This window comes from Macrobrachium nipponense, chromosome 26 (genome assembly GCF_015104395.2).
Source record: "Macrobrachium nipponense isolate FS-2020 chromosome 26, ASM1510439v2, whole genome shotgun sequence".
NCBI classification, from domain to species: Eukaryota; Metazoa; Arthropoda; class Malacostraca; order Decapoda; family Palaemonidae; genus Macrobrachium; species Macrobrachium nipponense.
Window position 1 is genome coordinate 33,452,658 of NC_087215.1, and position 25,562 is coordinate 33,478,219.

The 25,562-nt window shown below is 39.9% G+C and overlaps 2 protein-coding genes across 2 annotated transcripts in view; both read left to right on the top strand.

Annotated features, from left to right (window-relative positions):
- The window catches only part of LOC135199623 (zinc finger protein 84-like), a 108,852-nt gene extending 90,130 nt beyond the window's left edge, over window positions 1–18,722 (top strand). The window contains exon 7 of the mRNA XM_064227781.1: window positions 17,343–18,722. Coding sequence (XP_064083851.1) covers window positions 17,343–17,700 — 358 coding nt within the window. The 3' untranslated portion in view covers window positions 17,701–18,722. The remainder of the gene's footprint in view (window positions 1–17,342) is intronic.
- On the top strand, window positions 1,140–16,838 carry LOC135200168 (gastrula zinc finger protein XlCGF48.2-like). The gene is made up of 2 exons (XM_064228529.1): window positions 1,140–1,333; window positions 15,447–16,838. The coding sequence occupies exon 2, from the start codon at window positions 16,076–16,078 to the stop codon at window positions 16,796–16,798; it is 723 nt and encodes a 240-aa protein (XP_064084599.1). The 5' UTR covers window positions 1,140–1,333; window positions 15,447–16,075; the 3' UTR covers window positions 16,799–16,838.
- Window positions 18,723–25,562: the final 6,840 nt, after the last annotated feature.

Consider the following 25,562-nt stretch of genomic DNA (forward strand, 5'->3'; position numbering starts at 1 on the left):
GTAAACGCCGTGACTAACACCATTTGATAATACGCTATATTACCAAAATTTTGGGCGATGTGTTTTGTACACTGTACCATTTCTCAAAGATATTTGAGAAAAACGATGACTCGCGGTCCCTGAAACATGGTAAATGATCTTTGCAGCGTGCCTTCGGTCCCTACCTGCAACCCTTTTCGTTTCTTTTACTTACCTCAATTCATATTTTCTTTCATCCATCTAGCTATCCACCCACTCCAAGCAATTATTTCATATTGTAACCGAGAGGTCTTCCTCCTGTTGCACCTTTCAGACCTACCTACCCTCGTGTTCCTTTCCAGCGCTGAATGACCTCATAGGTCCCAGTGCTTGGCCTTTGAAAAAAAAAAAAAAAACATGTTCCAGAAGACCTTCCCCCTAGATTATGCTTACATAATGCCAATTTATAATAATGCATTCCGTTAACCTCCTTATCTCATTCTCACGTTGTGTGTGTGTGTGTGTCGATTCCTTACTATTTATTGCATGTAGTGCTTCCTATGCAATGATTTAATCTTGGCATTTGCCCTCTATATACTACTGTTTTGGTTTCTTTCCAAATCTTAACGCTGAGCGATGGTGATCTGTTCGTAACTGTTCTACATTTTCCCATCAACGGCCATATTCTGTCTTATCAATTTTTTATTCGCCTGATTGTAAACATTTAAAAGGCGACTAACTCATGTATCACTAATGATTATAATCTTTAGCTACCATGACTACCTGGAACATTTTTTATCTATTTTCAGGGTACTGTAAACCTATGTTGCATTTTCTTGTCCGTGCTTGAACATTCTGGCATGTTATAACAGCAAACCTCTTCGTATTAATATGTTTATCTTTAAATTCATTTTTAATACAAGGCTTCCTACTATTTTTAACGTTTTCTTGTGTCCAACAACGCTGTCATTCAAGAGCATGTTGATAAGAAGAAGAAGTAACAGTCAAGGAGTAAAACTAAAGACATTTATAACTGTAAAATAAAACAAGAGAATTCAATATGTGTAACTAATGTAATAAAACGTAGGAAAGAGCAAGGGTATAAAGTAACAATTGTATCGTGTTAAAAAGCCTTGCACCTCACTGTCTTCGTATTTTAATGGCTCGCAGCCTCGCATGACGTGAATACTAGCGTAGTGGGCTCGGAACTGTGTTTGTTTAATGACTGGTTGGGGACTTGGGGTGGCCCCGGGGTCAAGTGACAAGTGACCAAGAGCAAGAAGCAAGAACTGCCAAGGGATTTTTCTTGTCTCTTGTTGCTGTTCGTAAATGCTGGCTATATTTACGATCGAAGAAATGCAAGTTTTGGTTAGATGTAAGTAATTGAAGTTCGGGCTCAATTTGTTTATTTTGAAGCTATTGATGCTGTCTGGAAGGTCGATAGCGTAGGTGTAGCAGTAAGTTTGGAGCCACAAAGGTATCCTACTACCTAGCTACCTAGGTATCTATTAGGTAGTAGGTTATAGCTAGCTAGCTATACTCTGTTTTTTTCCATCTGTCCATCCACCCGTGGTGTTTTCGCATGGTAACACTGCGTCCCGGGCTTTAGATAGTTACATTCAGCTCACATTCAACAATTATGATAATATCCTATTTCGAATATTAACGGTGTAATTCGCATACCTACAGTAAATTATTAAAACACTTTTCTTTTCAGTTGCAAATGTACACTCAGATATCCTTTTATTTAACCTAACACTTACACACAGCGTAACTATTTACCGGGACACAGTGTTACCATACACAAACACCATTGGCGGATGGACAGATGAAAAAAAAACAGAGTAGCCTATAGGTTATACCTAGGTACTAGGGTAAAATCCGAATGGTACAGGGGTGGACCATGTACGATCAATGTGTACAACCCCATGAAAAGTACATTATAACGCGTCCTGACACCGGAGTAGAGGTCTTTAGCTCCGTTTCTCACCAACAACAAGTCGCGTCTGATGCCCATCTCCGATGTCAGGACGCGTTATAATGTACTTTTTTTGGTGTTGTACACATTGATCGTACATGGTCCACCCCTGTACCATGCGGTTTTTTACCCTAGTAGGTAGCTACCTTAGGTAGGCTAGTATAGGTGATACCTAGCCGGCTAGCCCAGACCTCTCGAGACTGTTAGGCTAGTCATTGTTAGGTACTCAGGTAATAGCCTAGCTAAAGTTCCTGGTGGAAGTTTGATTGGTTCCTAGACGAATACGCTATGCTAAACCTTCGTCTTTTAGCCTTTGTGGAGGTACCAAGGTAGTATACTTTTTTTTTTTTTTTTTTTTCCCACCTGCCTGTGGTGTTTCCGTATGGTAACACTGTGCCCCAGGCTTTAGATAGTTATGCTATGTGTAAGTTTTAGGTAAATAGGCTAAAAGGATATCTGGTTGTACATTTGCAACTGAAAAGTGTTTTAATGATTTAGCTACTGTATGCGAATTACACTGTTACCTAGTAGCTAATACTATTCGAAATAGGATATTGTTATTATTGTTGAATGTAAGCTGAATGTCGCTATCTAAAGCCCGGGACGCTGTTACCATACCCAAACGCCACAGTCGGGTGTACAGATGGAAAATACTGAGTATACTGTACCTAGGTAGGTATTACCACTACCTAATAGGTAGTATACCTACTACTAGCCTATACTACGAGCTACTAAAGCTCAGTAACAAGGTGGTTAACAACCTAGGCTACTAGTGGTAGATGGGTGGGTGGGTGAGTCCCCCGACCCACCTGGGTAGCAAATTCTTGGCAATATGGTAAAATACCGAATGGCTACCTCTACCATAGCGCGACCACCTTCCCGAAAATCGGAAATTACCAATGACCTTAATTTGTGACTTGGGAGAAAAGACTTAGGGGGAAACACTGCAGTGGATCCATCGTCATCATTGCATGGATCAACCTTATTCACTTGATATTTAATTGGTGAAAGAAGAATACAATTACAACTTTAAGAATACCATTCAAAAGATTGAAGTTTCGTCAACATTATTTGATATAAGAAAGCCCCATACAAACTAAAATAGGCATGTGAGGTCTCCATAAAATATGTTTTCAAGGCAGTTTTTAAATCCAATATGCCGTCCACCGACTGAGGTGCCATTCGTAACCGCCAAGGATCCAACATCTTTCCCAGCCTTCAAAGCACTCATTTGAACAATGTTAGCGTTAAAATGTAACATTGATCTTACTCAAGATTGCAGTTGTAATCAACACAATAAAACAACATTTTATTACCTATATTAGTGTAAGTGTAAAACTTATTCCTGGGGTCATGGTTTGAACTAAAATTAATTTTTACCTTCTAATCGGTGGTTTTACCCTTACTGCCATCACAACTGAAACTTCACAGTGCTTATTTGATTGTAATTACACACGTTTTGGTCTTAATTCACTCCAATTTGCTCATGAACTATGTTGCGGTTCCTGGTTCCTAAGCGCTCACTCCACAAACAGTTGCGGGGAGCACACGACTTTCACGGTTTATGAGGTGCAAAGCTTTATTCCCTTAATTGTTTACTTTACTCATTATTTAGTTTAATTTTACTTTGTTACTTCAAAATTTTTATTTAATATATGTCTTATCCCTTTTTTGCAACCAAATTAGCCCTGAAAAATTACAGATATTTCTAAAGTAGATACGAGCAGACGACGGCAAAATGTCATAGTTGCAATTTAGTGGAGCTTCACACATCTGCTGATGCATTTACAAACTGTTTCCATGAATTCTAGTTGTCATAGTAATGCAATAATGATAAAATTGCTCTAATATGTACATATGTATACTACAAATATATATGCTAATATCACTTATATCCCCAGTTTTGTGTAAGCCTTATACCCAGTTTGGAGGGAAACACATACCAATTGGCAACACTGATAAACAATAGAAGAGCGCGAACAATGCCGTAGGTACTGTTCACAGCAAAACTGTTGATATTTGAGTCAGGAATCTATTTACTTTTTGAACAACAAATATTTTCAAATTAATAATCATGAATACGTTAAAAAATTATGCAATTCATGACCTTATACTGCCGTTTAACTATTTATTAAAATATAATTATCTAGTGCACGCTTCCTCTTCTACCAAAAAATCATAGTTTCCTTGGATCAGCCCAGTTGGTGTCATTGTTGACAATTGTTGTGAAGAAAGTGCTCCAGCATCTATGGGTACAAGTGGTGTGCGGATTTAGCACATGGAAAGGGAAGTTTATTGACGCAAACATCAAGATGGCTTCGGTCTTCTAAATATTTGGAGTTGTAAGTAAAAATTTTGAAAGCGTCATGGAGGTATGTTTGCACTGTGCGTGGCTAGACTTTCATTAACCTCTGTTTAATCTTAAAATATGACTTTAATTTCTAACTTAGGAGAAAATACTTACTTTGAAAGGAGAGTGGAGGTCTCAAGCTGTTGGTCACACCACCGATGACTCATGACTGGTGCCCGTCTCTGGTGTCAGGACGTATTAAAGTGCTTTTTCGAAGGGTGGATCTGTATGTGGTGAAAACTGGATCAGCTAGTCCAGTCGGTTGTTTCCCCTACTACTTTGAGAGGAAAGTAGAGGTCTCGAGGTGTTGCTTCAGTGGACACTGATTCTTGACTATAATGTCTCTCCTGGGTTACAGGACATTTTAAAGTACTTTTTCGGTAAGGTGGTTGCACTACAATAGAGGCTGGCCATTTGGTATTTTACCCTAACTGCACCGACTGCAAGGAATGTTACTGAGAATACAGCAGCCACTAGGGATTGGGGCATCAAATCTATTTTGCCATGTTTAGTACTAGCTCCTGGGGGTGCCCGATGCTGAGTTCGTGCCATAGGTAGTAAGCTAACACTTTTCCTTTGGCCTTCAGTCATTGGGTGTGGACTTAATGTGTGTGCACACTTTGCCTGTGTTGTGTATTAATTTTTGCATTGGATAAAAACAAAGAGTGACAGCAGTATTTTATGTCCTTTGTTTCAACAACCATGATGCTGTGCAAGGAGTGCTTTCTGGTCTCTTCAATAGAAGAGGGTCGGCAAGCAATAGAGGAAGGCCCAAAGTCATTTGCTAGTGACTTTTGGGGTCGGTTACCCAGCCTTTGGTACTGTCAGATCTCTTTGGTTCTTTACTCTCAGACTGCCCTTCCTCTTTCCCCACCCAATACTTCCTCTGCTCTGGCTTAGTGTTAGGTAGTTATTATGATTCAATGTGGGTGACTAGCACATGCTTTCCAATAGTATAGTGGCTCAAATTTGTGCTAATCTTGCCAGAAGAGATCACAGTTTGAGCTCATGACCTGCCAATATCTACCCCTGCATTGTTGGCAGCTTTGCTGGATTACTTCCAGGTGATGAGGTTTGCCCTTGGTATTCTGAGCGACCTGTGTTTTGCTGCTTTTCTGCACCACATAGTTTTGTCTAAGAGGTTCCCCTGTTCCTGTTAAGAGGTTGTAAAACTTAACTTCCAACCTCCCAGTGGTATCAAACACAGGCTATATTCTTTCATCAAATCTGCTAGCTGAGGAGTGTTAAACTAATAATTGGAGTAATATGATCTATAAGTTCAGTAAAGGAATGCAAGCATTTATCATTCTCCTCTTCCTCCTCTCATGGAATGAGTTGTTATTGCTTCAGAAATCCTCCCACATTGAATGAGTTGTTTTGCTTCAGAAATCCTCCCACAATTATTCTTGTCAGACTTTGAGTTAGCAGCTTCCGTTTCAAAGATTAGTAGTGGTGGTCACTCACATGCATGTTAGTTGTGTACCAGGTTCTCCAAGTGGTCCTCTTGAACCAGTTCCTCTGTTCCTTTTAAGAGGCAGGGACTGTCTTGGACTCTTACCTATTCAAACTTCAGGCTAGGTATGCAGGGAAGAGCTGCATGACCTTTTTGCTCCTTGCTTGCAAGATCCATACAAAAAAAAAGGGTTTGCACAACAGGGTGTCACTGACCAATACTGCTAGATATCATGGTGATCTACATATGAGGAATTTAGGGATTGGAGTGAGCAGCAGTGGAAAAAATTTTTCTCACTCTGATAAAGTAATCAAGGATAGGAAGAGGAAGGCAGCTCATAGTGCTGAAAATAAAGTGTAGCCCTTCTGCTTCTCCTATTGAAGCACCTGATCCTATTTCTTCCCCTCCTCCTCAGAATTTGCCTCTGATCTCGAGTCATCTCCTTTTGCTCCTTTAACTCCTTTACCAGCTTCCCATGGAGTTTCTTCTGATGCCATGGCAAGCCTTGAATCTAAATTCAAGAAAAAGTTTGATTTATTAACTAACATGGTAGTGCAATTAGGGTTATCTGTTAAGTCTTTCATTGAAAAGACTAATAGTAATGTGAAAAGTGCTAGTGCAGTCTGAGGGGGAGGTTGTTTGTTCCAAAAGTTCTCCTAGACGAAGGTCCCTGTCCCCCGCTCCTCTACTTTGGGGAGAAGACATACCAGATGTCCAAGGGAGACTGGTGGGGATTGCGCACAAGTAGTCACTTCCTCTGTTGATCCTGAGTGCACCAGCAGGAGTCGACTAAACGCCGATGGAAAGGCGTTTCATTTGGTGCTAGTTTATTGATGGATTCGAGTGATTCTTCACCTGTAGGATGTTGTAATTGGTGTAATCCTTCAGCTTTGTGGCCTTTTAAGAGATGTTCGACTGAAGAGGTCCTCTCCCCGCCTCCTGTTAAGAGGACCAGGGAAGTTGATGATAGTCCATGCCCCTCTTGCATCGTCACTACCTGGACTTCAACTCGTAGTCGTAAGTTGGCAACAGACTTCTCCCATTCGCTTGAAGAGTGTCGTGTGTTTACTCCGTCTGAGCGTTTTACTCATCTTCATACAATGAGTCCTGCTTTGACTTCTTGTTCGGAGCATTCTTCAACAGGTGTGAAGCCTTCTGTGTTGAGTGTGTTGACACTTATGACTCTGGCTGCTTCAATTTCCACTCAAGATGACTTGAATTTGCCCCTGCTTTGTTGTCAGTTGGAGGAGTTAATGAGCTGGATGAAAGGGAACCAGCAAGGGCCTAAGAGCACGGAGCCTTCTCTTTTTTATGTTTCATCAGATGATGAAGAACAAGACGTGGACTGTATCCCAGCTTTAGCTTATTCGAGTCTGCTGAGGTACCTTCTTGACACGTTCCCTTACTATTACTTTGTCGCAGCAGCTCCCAGGTCTCCTGCTTCGATTTTCTTGATGAGAAGGAAACATTTAGATCCCCTTCTTCTGAAGCTAGTGCTTTCTAAGGCTTCTAAGAGATCTCTTCATGATGTTAAGGATTGGTTAGTGACCTAGAGGGAGTTAGGGAAAGCTTCCTTGGCCTTTCCCCCGTCGAAACTCGTTAAGAAAAGGTACAGGTTCTACGTTACTGGAGAAGCTCCTTCTATGGGAATATCTGCCTCCTCCCAGGGGACTTCTCTGGTTTGATAGATGCTAACTGAAAGTCAGCCTTTTCAGCAGCAAAGTTTACTTTTCACCTCCTGAGGTGGACCATTTGGTCAAGAATATCTTTAAGGTCCTGGAGATAATGAGCTTTCTTGAGTGGATGATTGGAGTGCTTGCTACAAAAAGTACATAGCCTCAGGTTGGCTTGTCAATTCTGGATGGCTTTGAAAGAGAGTTTTGGGGTTTTGTCACTAGAGGAGTCATCTCATCTCAAAAGTCTGCATTGCTGTTTTCTCTTCTCGACAAGAACCACTTTCTCCTCGGAGAAATCTGCTAATGACCTGCTAGCACAGTCGACTAAACGTGCAAAGTCCACATCTGTAACTTCAGCAGCAATCCTTTTGAGGAGGTAAATCCAGACCTTTCATTAGACCTCATTCGAATTTGTGAGCTCCGACCAAGCCTTCCACAAAACCCGCTTCCAAATTGACTTCCAAGTGATCCTACAATCCTTCATGCTCCAAAAGGTGCCAGATTGAGCCTCTTTTGTCAGGATAGAAGTCGCGGAGTAGCATACTCATGGGTGATCCAGGTTCTTTATTTCAGTTACTCCATTCCTCTCAAAGACCCTCCGCCTCTCTCCAATATTCCCATTGCATTATATCTGCCTACTCCAGGCTTGGAGAGGTTTTTAGCTTTGCTCAAGAGGTGGAAGCTCTTATTCAGAAGGGAGGTGCAGAAAACCAAGTTCAACATGGAAATGACTCACTCGGTGCTAGCATCTCTTCGTTAGGAGGATTGAATGGTCTCCCTGGACATGCAGGAGGCATATTTCCACATACCAATTCACAAGGATTCCAGGAAATATCCTCGGTTCATCTTCATGGGGAGGATTTTCCAGTTTCGAGCGCTTTATTGTTCATACGCAAACAAACCGTCGGTGTTAACAATAGGATCATTTTTAGTGCCCAGCTGGATCCCGTTAAAAAGCAGAGAATTATGTTACATATTAGGGCAAAATATCTGGCCAAGACACTATCTATTCTAAGGTATCGTTAACCAGTCTAGGGCACCATAAGGTGGATTGTGGCATCCTTAAACTTTTTGAATATCGGTTTCTGTCAAGTCCCCAGGAACGGAACCCCTGTTGGTAACTGGGGCCTGCCTGTATGGTCCATAGAAAAATCACAAGAGATCTAATCCCCTCGCAGGATGGGAGCTGTAGAGTTGGTTGAAGACGTAAGCATGAAGAGGTTTTGCAACCGTCTGTTTCTTGTCCCCAAGTCATTGGCGGGTCGGAGCCCTGTCCTGGACATAAGTTCTTTGAATTTCTTTGTGAAGACCACAAAATCCAGAATGGAAACCAATCTTTCAGTCCTGTCAGCTGTCTGTCAAGGAGACTGGATTGCGACAATAGATATGCAGAATGCTTTTTTCCATGTTCCCATACACCAGGAATCCAAGAAGTATCTAAGGTTTATGTTCCAGGAAGGGTCTTTCAATTTCAGACTCTGAGCTTTGCCAACTTTAGAGCTTACGGCATCCGCGAACTCATAGAAGCTTGACTGGTGGACTGGCACCCAGCTTGCCGGCGCCATCTACAGTCCGGCACCAATGATGATTCGATAAAGTATTTTCTGGTGCTGTGTGAAGGAAAATCATCTTGAGTGAGTCTGCATTACCTTGAGGTACCTCACATGGAATCCAAACAATGACTTTTATACTGTGAAGCATTGAATCTATTTGGAAATTGCAAGTATTAATTTTTGTGTAATCAGTGTTTTTATTGTAGTGTCTTACCGAACAATTATAGAGCCGTGATTTCCACGAGCGGCAGGATACTAAATTCAAATTTAGCGCGTCGGCGTCGCCAACACTGATGGTGATGACGTCATCTCCCTCCACTTGCGGGAGAACCAGGTACAACTGCCCAGGTGAATCCAATTCTTTTCCTGCCGGCGTCCGGTGAACATCGTGGTCGGTGCGGTTGGATGACTTTGCTTCGCTTTTTTTCTTGTGGAATTGATCTTCGGAATTGGTGAAGTACTCTTTTTTGGCGTTGTTGTTATTTTGCTTTTTATTTAGGCGTTGCCATGTCGGATTCTAGTCCGTCGGGAGTTAGGTTTTGCATCTCAGGATGTAAAACTAGATTATCCAAGTTAGAATATGATTCTCACACTAAATGTGTTAAGTGTATGGGACAGGTTTGTTCAGCAGATCGAACATGTAACGAGTGTAGTGATGGACTGATTCTCAATGGAAGTTTTTTAGTTCATACTCGGAGAAATTAGCTAAAGACAGAATTAGAAAAGCAGCGCTTAGGGAAAGTAGACTTAGCTCCGCTTCGTCTTGCGATGCTTCTGTTCCTTCTGTTTCTCCTCAAATTGTTATGTCTCCTTTAACTACACCTCCTATTCCTCCTACTAATCCCGCTTCTCCGGCTTCCCGTGTAGTTTCTTCCTTCCACACCATTGCCAGTCTGGAATCGAGGTTAGATCAGAAATTTTCGGTACTAGCGAATACGGTTTTGCAACTTGGTAATTCAGTTAAGACGTTTTTGGAGAAAGCGGCTTCAGGTAAGAGTGTAGTTGAGGGTGCGTCTGTCTGTCCTGACACGTCTCCTAGACAAAGGTCACTGTCCAGCTCCCCCGCACCGGGGAGAAGACATACCGAAGTCCAAGGGAGGTCGATCGGGATTTGCCCACAGACAGGCGCCTCTCTTGTTGAGCCTGTTGCGCCTCAACAGGGCTCGGTTAAGCGTTGGAAAGGTGTTGCGGTCAGACGCCTTTCGAATGATTCAAGCGATTCGTCTCCAGTCGCGCGGCGCTCTTGGCGAGATTCGCCCGTTTTCGCGTCCCTTAAAGAGTCGTTCAGGCGCCGATTCTTCGCCTCCTCCAGTCAAGCGGTATAAGGAGCCTGAGAGTAGGGTTGCGCCTCGGCCGTTAGCGGCTTGTTTCGTCGCCTCAATCTGTGCCTTTTTCGGCTCCATCTACTAGTAGAGATTGTGGTTTTAGCGCTGTAGCTAGCAGTTCTAAGGGTGTTTCTTTAGGCGCTTTTCGGTCTGTTACGCCTGATGCGCCTGTTTCGCCTCGAATTTCGGCGGCTCCGAGCGAGGCGCAAGTAGTTTTTTCCGCCTCCTGCTGAACATTTAGGCTCTTCCAAGCCTACGTTAACTGTTTTTGATTCGTCTCTGGCGCCTTTGCGCAAGCAGTTAGAGATGTTAACCAACTGGATGAATGAGTCCAAGGGTGGTTCGAAACCTTCAGATCCGGTTGTAGTTCCGTCTACTTCTTCGGCGGTATCGGAGAATGAAGAAGAAGTAGAGGAGGAGGATTCACATCACCTCTCGTGTTATTCACGTCTCCTTAGATTTCTTCTGGTATCTTATCCAGATTATTTTGAGAAAGCGGCTCCGCGCTCCCCAACTTCGACTTTTTGATGAGGAGGAAAACTTCAGACCCTCTCCTCCCAAAACTTGTTCTATCTAAAGCGGTTAGACATTCGTTTGAAAGAGACGGAGAAATGGATGTCTATGAAAAGAGACTTAGGGAAGGCTCTTTTTGCTTACCCTCCCTCTAAGTTGCTTCGTAAGAGGTATAGGTTTTATGTAACTGGGGAAGCTCCTTCTCTGGGAGTTTTCTGCATGCCTCCCAGGGAGACTTCTCCAGTTTAATCGACTCCTCTAGAATGATCTGCTTTCGCCGCAGCGAAAGTTTTTCTTTACAGCGCTGAGTTGGACCACGTTGTAAAGAATCAATTTAAACTTTTGGAAGTCTTTAGCTTCCTTGATTGGACTATTGGCGCTTTAGCGGCCAAGATCGAAGACTGTCCTTCTCTTTCTCAGGAGTTAGCGGAGGATTGGATTGGTGTTCTGTCCTGTGCGGACAAATCATAGGGATGGATGTGATGAGTTAGCTTCGCTCATCGCCTTTGGTACCCTTAAGAAAAGGCAACTTTGGTGCTCCTTTGCTTCTAAAAGGGTTACGTCCCAACAGAAGTCGGCTCTCTTGTTTGCTCCTTTTGTGAAAGATAACCTCTTTCCAGACGATGTAGTGTTGTCAATTTCGTCTGCGCTAGATAAGAAATCTACTTCGGATTTACTGGCACAGTCTACTAAGAGACCTAAAGCTCCTGTGGAGACTGTTCCTTCGGTTTCTCCTCTGGCCCAAGCGCCTTTTCGAGGGAGAAAACCCAAGCGCTTCTTTCGGCCGAAATCGAATTTGCGACCTCAGTCTAAGGCCTCGGCCAAGGTTAACAAACCTTCCAAATGAAAGCTCGGTTCTTCCATGCACCAGTGGGAGCCAGGCTGGCTCTTTTTTGGGAGGAATGGGAAAACAGAGGAGCAGAAGCCTGGGTAGTGCAAGTACTCAAGTTCGGCTATCGTATTCCTCTCGTTTCACCTCCCTCGCTCTCACCTAGTGCCAATTCCATTCCAGGTCAATACTCTCCGGGCTCAGACAAATTTCTGGCGCTAGCCGCAGAAGTGGAAGCGCTTGTTCTCAAAGAAGCGATAGAACAGATAGAAGGGGATTTTCCTCCAGGCTTTTACAATCGCCTTTTTGTAGTTCCCAAGTTCATCAGGGGGCTGGAGGCCAGTTTTGGATGTGAGCGCCCTGAACTTGCATGTCCAGAAAACAAAATTCATATGGAGACCACTCGGTCGGTTCTGGAGTCCATCAGACAGGGGATTGGATGGTCTCTCTGGACATGCAAGACGCTTATTTTCACATTCCGATACATCGCGAATCTCGGGAAGTACCTGAGGTTCATGTTCGAAGGCAAGGTGTTTCAGTTTCGGGCGCTTTGCTTCGGACTAGCGACCGCTCCTCAAGTTTTCACCAGGGTTCTATCCCCGATAGGAAGCTGGCTACACATATTAGGAGTAAGAATCTCCCTCTATCTGGACGATTGGCTTCTCCGGTCGGAATCAGAGAGTCGGTGCATGAAGGACCTTGGAACAACTCTGGATCTTGCCAGAAAGTTAGGAATTCTGGTCAACAAACAGAAGTCCCAGTTGGTTCCATCTCAGAGCATCCTTTATTTGGGATGATTCTGAATGCTCAAGTTTTTCGGGCTTTTCTGTCCCCGAAGAGGGTTCAAGGCTGTCTGGAGACAGTTCAGGAGTTCTTGGACAAAAAGGTAAGTTCTGCCAATCATGGATGAGGCTCCTGGGCAAATTGACGTCAGTGGAGAAATTTGTGACGTTGGGAAGACTGCACATGAGACCTCTGCAGTTTTTCCTGAGAGCCTCTTGGTGCAGGAAGACACAACCAGACTCGATTACCTTTCCTGTCACAGATCAAATAAAAGAGGACCTAAGGTGGTGGCTCTCTCGAGCAAGGTTGGAAGAAGGGTTAGATTTACGACCCATCCTCCCGAACCTACAGTTCTTTTCCGACGCATCAGACACAGGTTGGGGAGCCCTACTGGGAAATCAACGGACTTCAGGAGCTTGGTCGGAGAAGGAGAAGTTCCACATAAATGTAAAGGAACTGTTAGCAATTTTCTTGGGGCTCAGACAGGTTTCAGAGCTTAGTAGAAGGTCGAGTAGTGGCAGTGCATTCCGACAACTCCACGGCTCTCTCGTATGTGCGGAAACAGGGGGGGACTCAGTCTTTCTCTCTGTACGAAGTAGCCAAGGATCTCCTCCTGTGGTCAAACGAAGCGAAGGTTCAGCTAGTCCCGAGATTTGTTCCGGGAAAGATGAACGTCCTGGCGGACGAGTTAAGTCGTCAACAGCAAGTGTTACCTCTGGAGTGGACTTTGGACAACAAGATTTGTCAGAAACTTTGGCGCCTTTGGGGACGACCGTCAATAGACTGTTCGCGACATCAAGGAACAACCGTCTTCCTCTCTTTTGTTCTCCAGTCCCAGATCCTCTAGCTTGGTCGGTGGACGCAATGCTGTTGGATTGGTCGGGTCTGGAAGCTTATGCATTCCTCCGTTCGGGTCTAATAAGAGAGGTGCTGAACAAGTTCATGTCGCACAGCAATGTAACGCTAACGTTAATCGCTCCCTTTTGGCCCAGGAAGGAGTGGTTCCCGGACCTTCTCCAGTGTTAGTAGACTTCCCCAGACTTCTTCCTCCAGAGAAGTGGCTTCTCAAACAACCTCACTTCAAGAGGTTCCACCAAAACTTGTCCGCTCTAGCTCTGACAGGGTTCAGACTGTCCGGAATCTTGTCAGAGCGAAAGGATTTTCAAGAAGAGCTGCAGAAGCTATCGCTCGTTGTAGGAGAGAGTCTTCTAACAAACTCTATCAAGGGAAGTGGAGAATCTTCAGAGAGTGGTGTAGAAGTGCTAAAGTCTCTACTTCTGCGACCTCTTTCTTTAACACAGAAATAGCAGATTTCTGCTATTTCTTAGGAACTCTAAGAAACTGGCTCCTTCGACGATCAGAGGATATAGAGCCATGCTCTCTTCGGTTTTTCGACATCGAGGTTTGGATATTTCCTCCAATTCAGATCTGTCGGACCTCATTAGGTCTTTCGAAACCACTAAGCTCCCGCAAGATACAGTGGCTTGGAACTTAGATGTGTGCTTAAGTTCCTCATGGGGCCACCGTTTGAGCCTTTGAAGTCGGCTTCACTCAGGAACTTGACTAAGAAGGCACTCTTTCTTATTGCACTAGCTTCTGCTAAGCGTGTCAGCGAATTGCACGCTATAGACAAAAGAGTCGGTTTCTCTCAAGGCAATGCTGTATTTTCGGTATCTTTGACCTTTCTAGCCAAAAATGAGAATCCTTCTAATCCTTGGCCGAGGAGTTTTGTGGTAAGGAACTTATCTGATTTGGTTGGACATGAGGAGGAAGAAAGGCTCTTATGTCAGTCAGGGCTATTAAGCAGTATCTGTTTGCCACTAAGGGTATTAGAGGACAATCTTCTAAGCTCTGGACCTCGGGTTCAAAATCCCTCTCGTCCTCTTTCTAAGAATGCTATATCGTTCTTTATTAGAGAGCTTATCAGGAAGCTCACTCGCAGTCGAGAACGACAATCTTTCCGTTCTGAGAGTTAAAGCTCACGAGGTTAGAGCAGTGGCAACTTCTTTAGCATTCAGAAAGAATTTATCTTTAGCTTCGATTCTTCAGAGCACGTTCTGGAGATCGAATTCGGTTTTTTTGCGAGTCATTATCTCAAAGAGATAGAAACGGTTTTCGAGAATTGTAAAACGTTAGGTCCGGTGGCGGTTTTCTGGCATGGTGTTGGGAGAAACGGCACAGGGGTCGTCACCTCTATGCTAACTTTTCACCTTGAATAGGTTGTCGAGTTCAAGGGAAGCTGGGGGTACTGAGTACCTGGGATACTTCACCAGTCTGTTAGGTCAGATTTTACAATGGTTGGGTTATATATGTTTTTAAATCTGGTGTTGGTGACAAATGTTTTGTATGATTGAATTTCTGGTCTTAGCCCAGGGCAAGGGCAATCTTTGTTGTTACTATCCTCCGTCAGTCAGCCTTGACTCGCTTGAACTACGGAAGGATTCCACTCCTGTAGAGGCTAACTTTGGTCAAATTCCAATTCCTCTACAATAGTAAGAAGAGCACCGACCAGAGGCAGTAACAGTCTGCTGTAGCTCTCTTACAAGGTAAGGTACAACAGACACCTTGAGTGTTTACTGGTATTGCAATAAATGTAACCATTTAAAAATACTAGTGGTCCACTGAATCCCACCTTCCCATAAATGTGTAATCAGCTCTATAATTGTTCGGTAAGACATACAATAAAAATGAAATTTTTCATTATAAAATTGAAGTTTTATTGTATACTTACCGAACAATTATGATTATACCCACCCTCCTCCCCTTAGGTGGACGGACGGGCAGAAAGAATTGGATTCACCTGGGCAGTTGTACCTGGTTCTCCCGCGAGTGGAGGGAGATGACGTCATCACCACCAGTGTTGGCGACGCCGACGCGCTAAATTTGAATTTAGTATCCTGCCGCTCGTGGAAATCACGGCTCTATAATTGTTCGGTAAGTATACAATAAAACTTCATTTTAATAATGAAAATTTCATTGTTTTGAGACAAATTTGCATTTTATATTTACTTCACTTTATTTATTTCAGAGGATCTAAACAGAATGAAAACGTCATCAGCATTGTCCTGTTGTGAAGAATATTGAAATTTGGTGAGATTTCAGTGCGGTGACTTCAGTCGACACCACCCGTGACCATGGTCATTGTAATGCCAGTTTTATGTATTAATCAGGTCATTGTTAAAGGTCTTCAAGATCACTGGTAATGTGAAAAGACAGAAAATTACTTTAATGTAATGTAAGGTCTTGAAGCTTTTACTGGTAATTTGACATTGCTTTTAATGATGATTAAATATTAGTAGGTGTTATTCAAAGTAGGAGATGCAAATTTGTCTGACAAAAGAGTTCTTGAGTGGGTTGGTTTTATTTAAGAACTGTATATGGTTTTTTATATATACCTTTATTGCATGTTACAATTAATTGCTTTTGATCATGTTGATGATTGTTTTTTTGCATAAATAAAGTGAGAGAAAATTGTGGTAAAGGTAAAGGTGAGAGTGTAGGAAGATTATTTGTGTACATGTGGAAAACAGATTGAAATTAAGCCTACTTAGGCAGCATTGAAATTAAGCCTACTTAGGCAGCATTAAAATTCTTTGACAACACTGTGTAATTAGTAATTGACTTGGAAGCTACCTCTCAGATTAACATTTCTGGAAAATGGAGGTCAAAGACCCATCAACATTCCATTTAATTGGTCAGGATAACAAAAATATTGAGGATAACCCACGAGCAATATCCAGTGATACTGAGGATAACTCCATTTACCTAGCTCCAACTGTTGAGGTTAAAGTCAAAGAAGAGCTTGATCATCCTGAGAGTACAGAAGAGGAAGATCCACTATCATTTTCACCAAACAATCATGATTACAAAAATTTTGAGTCTAGTTCAGCTTTAATCACAGACAGTGGTGATGATGATGATGACACATTATATCAAGGTCCATCTGTTAAAGTTGAGGTCAAGGCTGACCCAGAGGTGTTTGAGTTTGGTGAAATGACAGACAGTGAAAAGGACTCACTAAATTATGATGATAATTGTAGGAAGAATGTGATTGGTGAGGAGAATCTTCTTAATCAGAGAAAGCACATAAAAGGCCGGAAAGATGAAAAAAAATTCACCTGTGCAGAATGTGGGAGATCGTTTTCACAGTCACATAAACTCAAAGTTCACATGAGGACCCATACAGGTGAGAGGCCTTATTCCTGCACTGAATGTCAGAGTAGTTTTGCTGTACCACATAGTCTCCGAGTGCATATGAGAAGTCATACAGGTGAAAAGCCATTCAGCTGCTCTGAGTGCGGAAGTAAATTTGTACTATCAGGTCATCTTCGAAAACACATGAGAATCCACACTGGAGAGAAAGCCTTATTCTTGCTCTGAATGTGGAAATAAGTTTTCCCAGTCTGATGGACTCAAGAGACACATGAAAATACATACAGAAGGTGAAAATCTAACCACTTGCCCAGTGTGTGGAAGGAGTTTTTCTCATACAGGCCCTCTCAAGAGGCACATGAGAGCTCATGCAGTAGAGAAGTCATGTTCTGAATGCAAATCTGTCTTCCCAACTTCTCAGGCCCTCAAAAAGCACATGAACACACACAAAAGGGAGAGGCCATTCCTTTGCAGTGAATGTGGGAAGAGCTTCTATGAAAAAAGTGCCTTTAAAGGACACATGAGGTCTCACACAGGCGAGAGGCCATATGCTTGTACTGAGTGTTCCCAATTACCTTTGCTCAGTTCAAGTACTCTAAAGACACACATGAAAACTCATACTGGTGAAAAGCCATTTACCTGCACAGTATGTGAGAGCAGTTTTGCACGTCCTTGTCAACTTAAGACACACATGAGAATGCACACAGGAGAAAAGCCTTACACTTGTACCATATGTCCAAGTCGCTTCTCACACTCTAATCCAACTCACTAGACATATGAGAATGCACACAGGAGAGAAGCTACACGTGCACAGTTATGTTCAAGTAGCCTTCTCACACTCTGGTCAGCTCAAGACACACATGAGAACACACACAGGAGAGAAGCCTTACACTTGCACCATATGTCCAAGTAGCTTCTCACACTCTGGTGTACTCAAAATACACATGAGGAAACATACTGGAGAGAAGCCATTTTCCTGCAGTGTGTGTGATCGTAGTTTTCTTCGTGCTGACACACTCACAAAACACATGAGAACACATACAGGAGAGAAGCCATATTCTTGTCCAGAATGTCCCAGTAGTTTTGCTCAATCATATAGTCTAAAAATGCACTTGAAGACACATACGTGAGATCTTGCTGTTATTTTGCACTTGGGTAAAGCTGTAAGGAAGTGTTTACTTCTTTTTGCAAAAAACTGTTGACATTAAAATGGTTCTTAACAGTTTTGTGTACATTGCTACAGATTTGGGTAAGGGTACTCTAGTTGACTTTCAGTTGATAACCTGCAGTTAACTTTCAATTGATGATGTTTTTGAATACCAGTCAGACTTTTGTAGGATTTAAGTCCTACAAAAAAGGTTCTGTTTGTGGTATGGTTTGTTTGTTTATCATGGGGATGATACAAAAAGATGTGTAGGCTTTACAAAAATTACAATAAAAGGCTGACCTTGCAACTGGCAACATAATTTAGGTCATGGACCCATGATTTTGTTATCGATGGTACATTACGAGAAAAGGCTTTATTGTAACAAAATTTTTAAAATCTAGTTCAATCCTATAGATCTGATGAAATATGGTGTAGAATGGACATTTTTGAGGAGTGGATTGCTGAGTCTTGATTGAGGATTGTAATCTTTGACCACTATTGTTTGATGTTGGGTTAGAGTATTTTAGAAAGTTGAACATTTTAATAAAATGAAACAGCTGAAGTCATAGGAAGAATTAAAGCTCCTACAGTAACACCTCACCTTATCAGCTGGGGGGGTATGACCCCCTGATAGGGAACAAAATCCATCGGGTAAAAAAGGTGGACATAAAGCCAGCACAATTCAGTACTCCTGGAGCAACTTGCTTAGCTTAGAGTGTACATTAATTTATATAATTCTATATAAAGTAATTATTAGCCCATCCTAACTGGTATTTTTTCCAGTGGATATAAAAAATCTACCTTTTATGTAGGAGCATCCTTGAGTGCGAGCTAGGTCAGTCATTGAATTTGGTGACAAAGATACTTAACTGGTGAAGTTAGGGTATGAGGCACGGGGGGAATACCATACATTCATCTAATGTTGATACTCCTCTCTCTCTCTCTCTCTCTCTCTCTCTCTCTCTCTCTCTCTCTCTCTCTCTCTCTCTCTCTCTCTCTCTCTCTCTCTCTCTCTCTCTCTCTTCTTCCTCTCTCCAGCATTTTGATATTGCAGATGTGCTGCACTCAACTTTCCTACTAACTGTCTGGTGAAAACTTGGATGAGTAGCTTGCTTTGTTTGGATTTTTGTTTGTTGCTCATTTAGTTGCTCTGCTGTTTTTTCTGTAGATAAAAAACATTGGCAACTCTATTGCGAGGGGTGTGGTCATCCTTACGGGCAATTCAGTTCTACTGTAACAGTTTACCCGCATAGTTATTGCTCCTTTTGTACATGGATAATCTGTTAGAAAAGAAGGACTTGGCTCCTGAGCCTTCTTCATATGTGGTGTTGTCTGATGCGGTACCTGTAGCTGCCCTGTCTTTATCATCTGCTGCAAAGGAAGGGGATGCTTCTGTTACAATGGTTCTACAAATAGCAGATCCTCTGGTGGGTGTATGGTTGACTGAAGTTCTGACCTTCACCAAGCTTATGTTGTGCAAGGTGAGGAAGACTTGCAAGAGGAAAAGGAAAAAGTGTGCTCACACAGCAAAACAGGAATGGAGCAATCATATCGTAAAAAAATTCACTTGGGGAACTGTACTTATAATTTTGGTTAATAGTAATCTCTTATTTTGTAGTATGCTCTGGGTTCAGTTATACTACTTCAATTAGCCACGGATCTTAAAAAATTTTGGAGGTGGTCATACAGTGAACTAAAATCACTTTAATATAATTCATTTAAGGAAATATTTTTATGCATATGATTATCAGATTTGTAGTTGAGCTTATCTATTCTGAAGTAGGTACAGTACATATATGCATGCAATTGTGCTTTTTTCAACCAAAACCTTACAATTTTAGAGCATGTAAATGCCAGAAGAAAATATGATGCTCGGTTTACTGCGTAAATTTAAAGTACAGCAGGCACATTACATTATACGTATATCTGTGTTGTACACTTGATTAGAAATTTAGACAAGAAAAAATAACCACATTTTGTCTGCAAATGTCAAAACAATATTTTTTTTCTTTTTTTTTAGTAACAAAATCCAATACATAGGGTGAGGTGCCAGTGTACTTCATTTTGATATTTCGACCACTATAGTATACAGAGCAGAGGTAACTTTGAAGAGGCTACACTTGTTTTAGAAATTAGTCTGTAACTTATTCAGATTTTTATTTTTCTGAAAAATAGAAGCAGTCCACAAATTTAATTCCAGTATGTTGAGGAAAAATTGTCCCAAGAAATTTTTTTAATTTTTGCTAAATATATATTCCTAGAATGTCAAACACATAATTCCATTTCCAAAATAATTTTGAAGAGTAACTTACTGTCTACTTTGTATAGTTTAATTTTTGTAACTGAATAGTAATAAAATTGTATAAGGAAATAAGTGTTCTTCAATTTCCAATTTGAAATCTTTATAAGGTAGATGAGAGAGACCTAGGAAGAAATTTATGGATTGATGATGGAGAGTAGTACTAGGAAAGAAAATAACCAGTCAACTGATGCAGAAGACAATTAAGTTAGTAGTATAATGATAATAATATATGTATAGTAATAAGAGCCATGTTATTTCAGTCAAGATTATAATAGCCTTCCTTTTTCTAACATCCACAGAATTCTATGATTTAAAAAACTTCCTTTTTCTAACTCCCACAGAGTTCTATCATCATATCTCTATGCTCCATTGCTGAAGGTAACCTATATGAGTAGCTTATCTTTGATGTTTTATGTTCTAGTGACTTTTATCCTATTATGACTTGTTTAAAAAGTAATCATATAATTTCTGGGACATATTCATCACAAATCTAGAATCAGCCATAAATTAGATTACTAAAACATAATGTGTAATCTCTTAAAATCTTGACTGCTTGAAAATGACAAAATTCCCAAACTTACTTAAGTAACAATTGTATAAAAGCACAGAAACTAATATACTATCAATTAAAGTAAAATTTAGGAAGGAAGACATTTACAGAAAAATACCTTAGCAGAAATTACATCGAACCTAATACTACACAAGTTCCAATAGATATAAAAATTTTTTTACATAAATTAGAACACCACAATTAAAGACTACCAAGACATGCCTTAACATATAGTAGACTTCATAATTAATGTCGCAAATAATACTGGCCATATTTTCAACTAATTATTCACGATTTAGGGAGGGAAGAAAGTAGACAACTGGCGTATTCGTGGGCACCCACGCATAGGGGCAAGAGGGGACACTTGCCCCTCCTTGAAATCCTGGAAAAATATATATATAGTGGTCCCCCCATATTAGTGGGGGATGTGTACCAGACCGCCCTCAAATAGTTGGAACCCCTATAAAAACGCTAAAAACTGCCTTTCTTAATACATGAACAAACCTTCGGTCTTAACAATACAATAATTTCTAGCGACTAGCTGGATCTGGTTAAATCGCAGATGAAATCAAGGAATCTTGTGAGATCTGACAACGTGTGCTTATATCGGGTGAAGAGTGCTGTCAAACGCTCGAATTGGCTAACATGGTAGACGGGGTTTCATATCGATTCTAATTACGAAAGCACCGAGTTCGAGGGTGATTTGTAAGGTCAGAATCGATATGAACTTATAGCGTCTCTGTTGGCTGATTGGATAGCGTCACTGTCTGTCCTGATTTCGTTCCCGTCCACTTGGACGGTGGTTCGATCCCATGGGGGTACAAAATTATTATCAACTAAAAAATTCCCCTTCGGTACATATATGAAAATATATCAATTCCGAGGTAGAGTGAATTTAGATATTAAAGGACATTTGTAGCTCGAATGATATATATATATATATATATATATATATATATATATATATATATATATGTAAATGTTATATATATATATATATATATATATATATATATATATATAATATATGTTATATATATATATATATATATATATATAATATATATATATATATATATGTATATATGTATTTATATAGTATATATATATATATGTATATATATATATATATATATATATATATATATATATATATATATATATATACGTATAATATATATATATATATATATATATATATATATATATATCTATATATATATATATATATATATATATATATATATATATAGATATATATACTATATATATATATATATAAAATATGTATATATATATATATATATATATATATATACAGATATATATAAACACATATATATATATATATATATATATATATATATATATATATATATATATATATATATATGTATATATATATATATACATATATAATATATATATATATACATATATTACATATATATATAGTATATATGTATGATATATATATATATATTTATAGTATCTATATATATATATATCTATATATATCAGATATATCCTATACATTAATATCTATATATATATATAATATATATATCTATATATATCTATATAGATAATCTATATACATATATCTATATATATATAAATCTCTCTATATATATCGTCTATTTATATATCTGTATATATATACTATATATATATATATATATATATATATATATATATATGTTTCGCCCCTCCTTATTCCCTAAACTATACAAACTGGGAACTCTTACCTGTTGCCAACAGTGCCCTCTGTTCTACCTCCATTTACTCTGTTCTACCTCCCTTCACTCTGTTCTACCTCCCTTCACTCTGCCCTACCTCCCTTTCACAATGTTCGACCTTCCCTTCACTGTTTTAACTCCTTTTCACTCTGTTCTACCGCCCCAAACTTTGTTCTACCTCCATTCACTCTGTTCTAACTCCCATCACTCTGATCTACCTCCCTTCACATGATGAAGTCCCTTCCAGCAATATCGACTCATTTATCTACCTCCACATCATATCACCATCAGAGTACTACATCACTGTTATCCTCATTTTTACCAATTATCATGTTTAACTAGATTAATTGGATCTTCAATGTACACCTAGTTTTAAGAAATAAAACTTATGAAATTTGCATTTACAAGTGCCTTTAAAATGATCTTACAATTGCTCATATTCTAAAAATTTTCACAAAAACCCCAGCAGCTTTGGCTTGCTTCGTTCGACTCCCACCCCATAAGAGGGGCCCCAAATGGGACTGTGCCCCTTTGGCCCCAAAATGTCTAGGAATGCCACTGATATATATATATATATATATATATATATATATATATATATATATATATATATATATATATATATATATATATATATATATATATATATATATATATATAATATATATGTAAGTCATAGGGATTATAATTAATGATATATTGCCAATATGTTCGTTGTGACCTTTTTGGAATGTGGAGAACAGAGCCGAAGCAACGACCCGAGAAAAGCTGATAAATGATTTCTGTGGTGGCGTGATATGAAACTGCATAGTTAGGCGAGTCAATGTTCGTCAGTTCATGGGTCTTTTTTCAAAGTGCCTTTGGGAAACTGGTTGTAGCTAGTAATATGGGGCATTAACGAAGTGTGCATTCGTATGTGCGTGTGTGCCTCTTCCTTTGATAATGTATCACTAACCAAGTCTATGGGAGACTGGCATAGAGACGTCTGTGGGAGAAAGGCAAGATGCCGGGGGTGGAGCTCTGCAAAAGTTTGTTATTTGTAGTTCAGTGAGTGAAATATTCCGGCTGCATGGGTGAGTTGCATTACTTTAGCCAAAGGGGTGGCTTGTCTGTTTGACATTTGTAAGAATATCTAATCTTTAACTTTGTCTTTAAACTTATGTGTACTTACGAGTGTGTTTCTCGTGTCTTTGATTCTGGCAAGGGGGAGGACCGAGGGTCCCGATGGGAGAATAGACAATTGGTGTGACCTATTACTGTTTTAGACATTTCAATGTTTGGGGGGTAACTGAGTTAAGTTAGTCTGTGAGACTTGATTGATTTACTATCTTTCAATTGTTAAAATAAATAGTTATTTTTTATATAACTTGACTATCATTTTGATTACCTGACAGAATGGAGAGAGAGGGATCGCTTAGAGAGAGAGAGAAAGAAAAGTTGTGAGCCGTTGGTCGCTTGGAGAGAGAGAGAGAGAGAGAGATTGTGTGTCGGTATGCCTGAAGCTTGGAGTTACACGTTTACCAAATAAATATAACGAGATTAATATCCCGTTAACATATATATATATATATATATATATATATATATATATATATATATATCTATCTATAATATAATATATATATTATATAGTATATATCTATAACTATATATATAATATTCTATATATATAGTATATATGTTTTAATTTTTGTAATAAAATACTTTTAAAATTAAACTTGTTCAGTCTTCACCATCCTGTTAGTGGATTTTTTCTTCTTAAGGACCCCATTCACTGAACGATAGTTTGAACGATTGTCGAAAAAAACACACACACACACACACACACACACACACACACAGTATGAACGATCTTTGCACCGATTTCAGTCTGAACAAAGATTTTGTCTCGAGAAGAAAACATGGCATCATCTCTAGAAGAAACGTGTGCAATAGCATTATATCGGCAGACAAACATGCATTGAACGACCTGTGTATGACAGACTTAATTCGCAAACCAGCAACCTGGTTTTGACAGATTCCCGTGCGGTAGTTGGAAAAACAAAGTAATGGGAGTAAGCCAAGAGTTTGCCGTGGTAGCAAAAATTTGTGAGCGCTCTCGATTATAAGCGAACAATACAAGAAGAGCAGGTAAATAAATTAAATAATTGTTATATATTAGTTAGGCTAGGTGTTTATTCAAGTGGTAGCAGAGTGTGATTACTCAGAAATGACAACAAGCATTTTGGGATAGAATGGAAGGGAAGAGACTGTCCTAGATTTTAGGGGGTTATGGGACGACTATAAAGGATGGAGAGGACGAGTCGAAGATTGGCTTGTGGTGTGTGGGGGAGAAGTGAAATATCCGGTGATAGAGGTAAGAATGAGAGTAAAATGAAGAGCTTTAGAAGTGACAGAATGATAGATATGAACATAAAGAAAAGAGGGTACAAAGATATCTAAACTAGATAAGTAGTATATCTAAAAGATACTCTAATGGAAAATTACAGGAAAGTTAAGTCTTAAAATAGAGAATCTAGAGAAAAATTTTATAATTATTATAAAAGTGTCACAGATAATTAAAAGAATATTAGAGGAATTTGGGAATAATAAAGGTTAATTGCATGGGCAACCGCATGTAGGGGCATTGGACCACCCCCCCTAAAAAAACTTGAAAAAATTATATATATATATATATATATATATATATATATTATATATATAATATGAATATAAAAAGGCCCATAAAACACAATTTGAACGTAACATTGCAACCATACATTTCGAACACCTCCCTCTGTACTCCTGATAACTGGTAAAAATATGGACATAGGATATCTTAAACTAGTTTGTATACAAGGCATATGTAGGTGTGGCTGGTGACCCAGGAAGGATGGGATTAGAATATTTCCTGTTCATTTCTGGCGTCATTAACTCTCGTCCGGTGGTCGGATGTTCTTGGACACCTGCTTGAGAGGCGGCCTGAGGATTAGTTCATCGATGTCATCCGATTTCAAATGTCCTGCTGACTGATTCATATTGTTGGTTTGATTGATGATAACAGATTCCAGCATCGTCCTTTTGTACGGACAGCTACTTTTGAAAACCAGCTCTGCCCCACTCCAGTTAACTAGTATGGCCTTTGTCCCTAATATGTAGGAAAATCCCCGAGTTCTCTGATGCACATCGCACTGATCTTTTGTGCTCTGCCAACCTTTGCGAGATGGATCTATCAGTTTCCCCAACGTAAATCTCATTACAATTGCTACACGGTA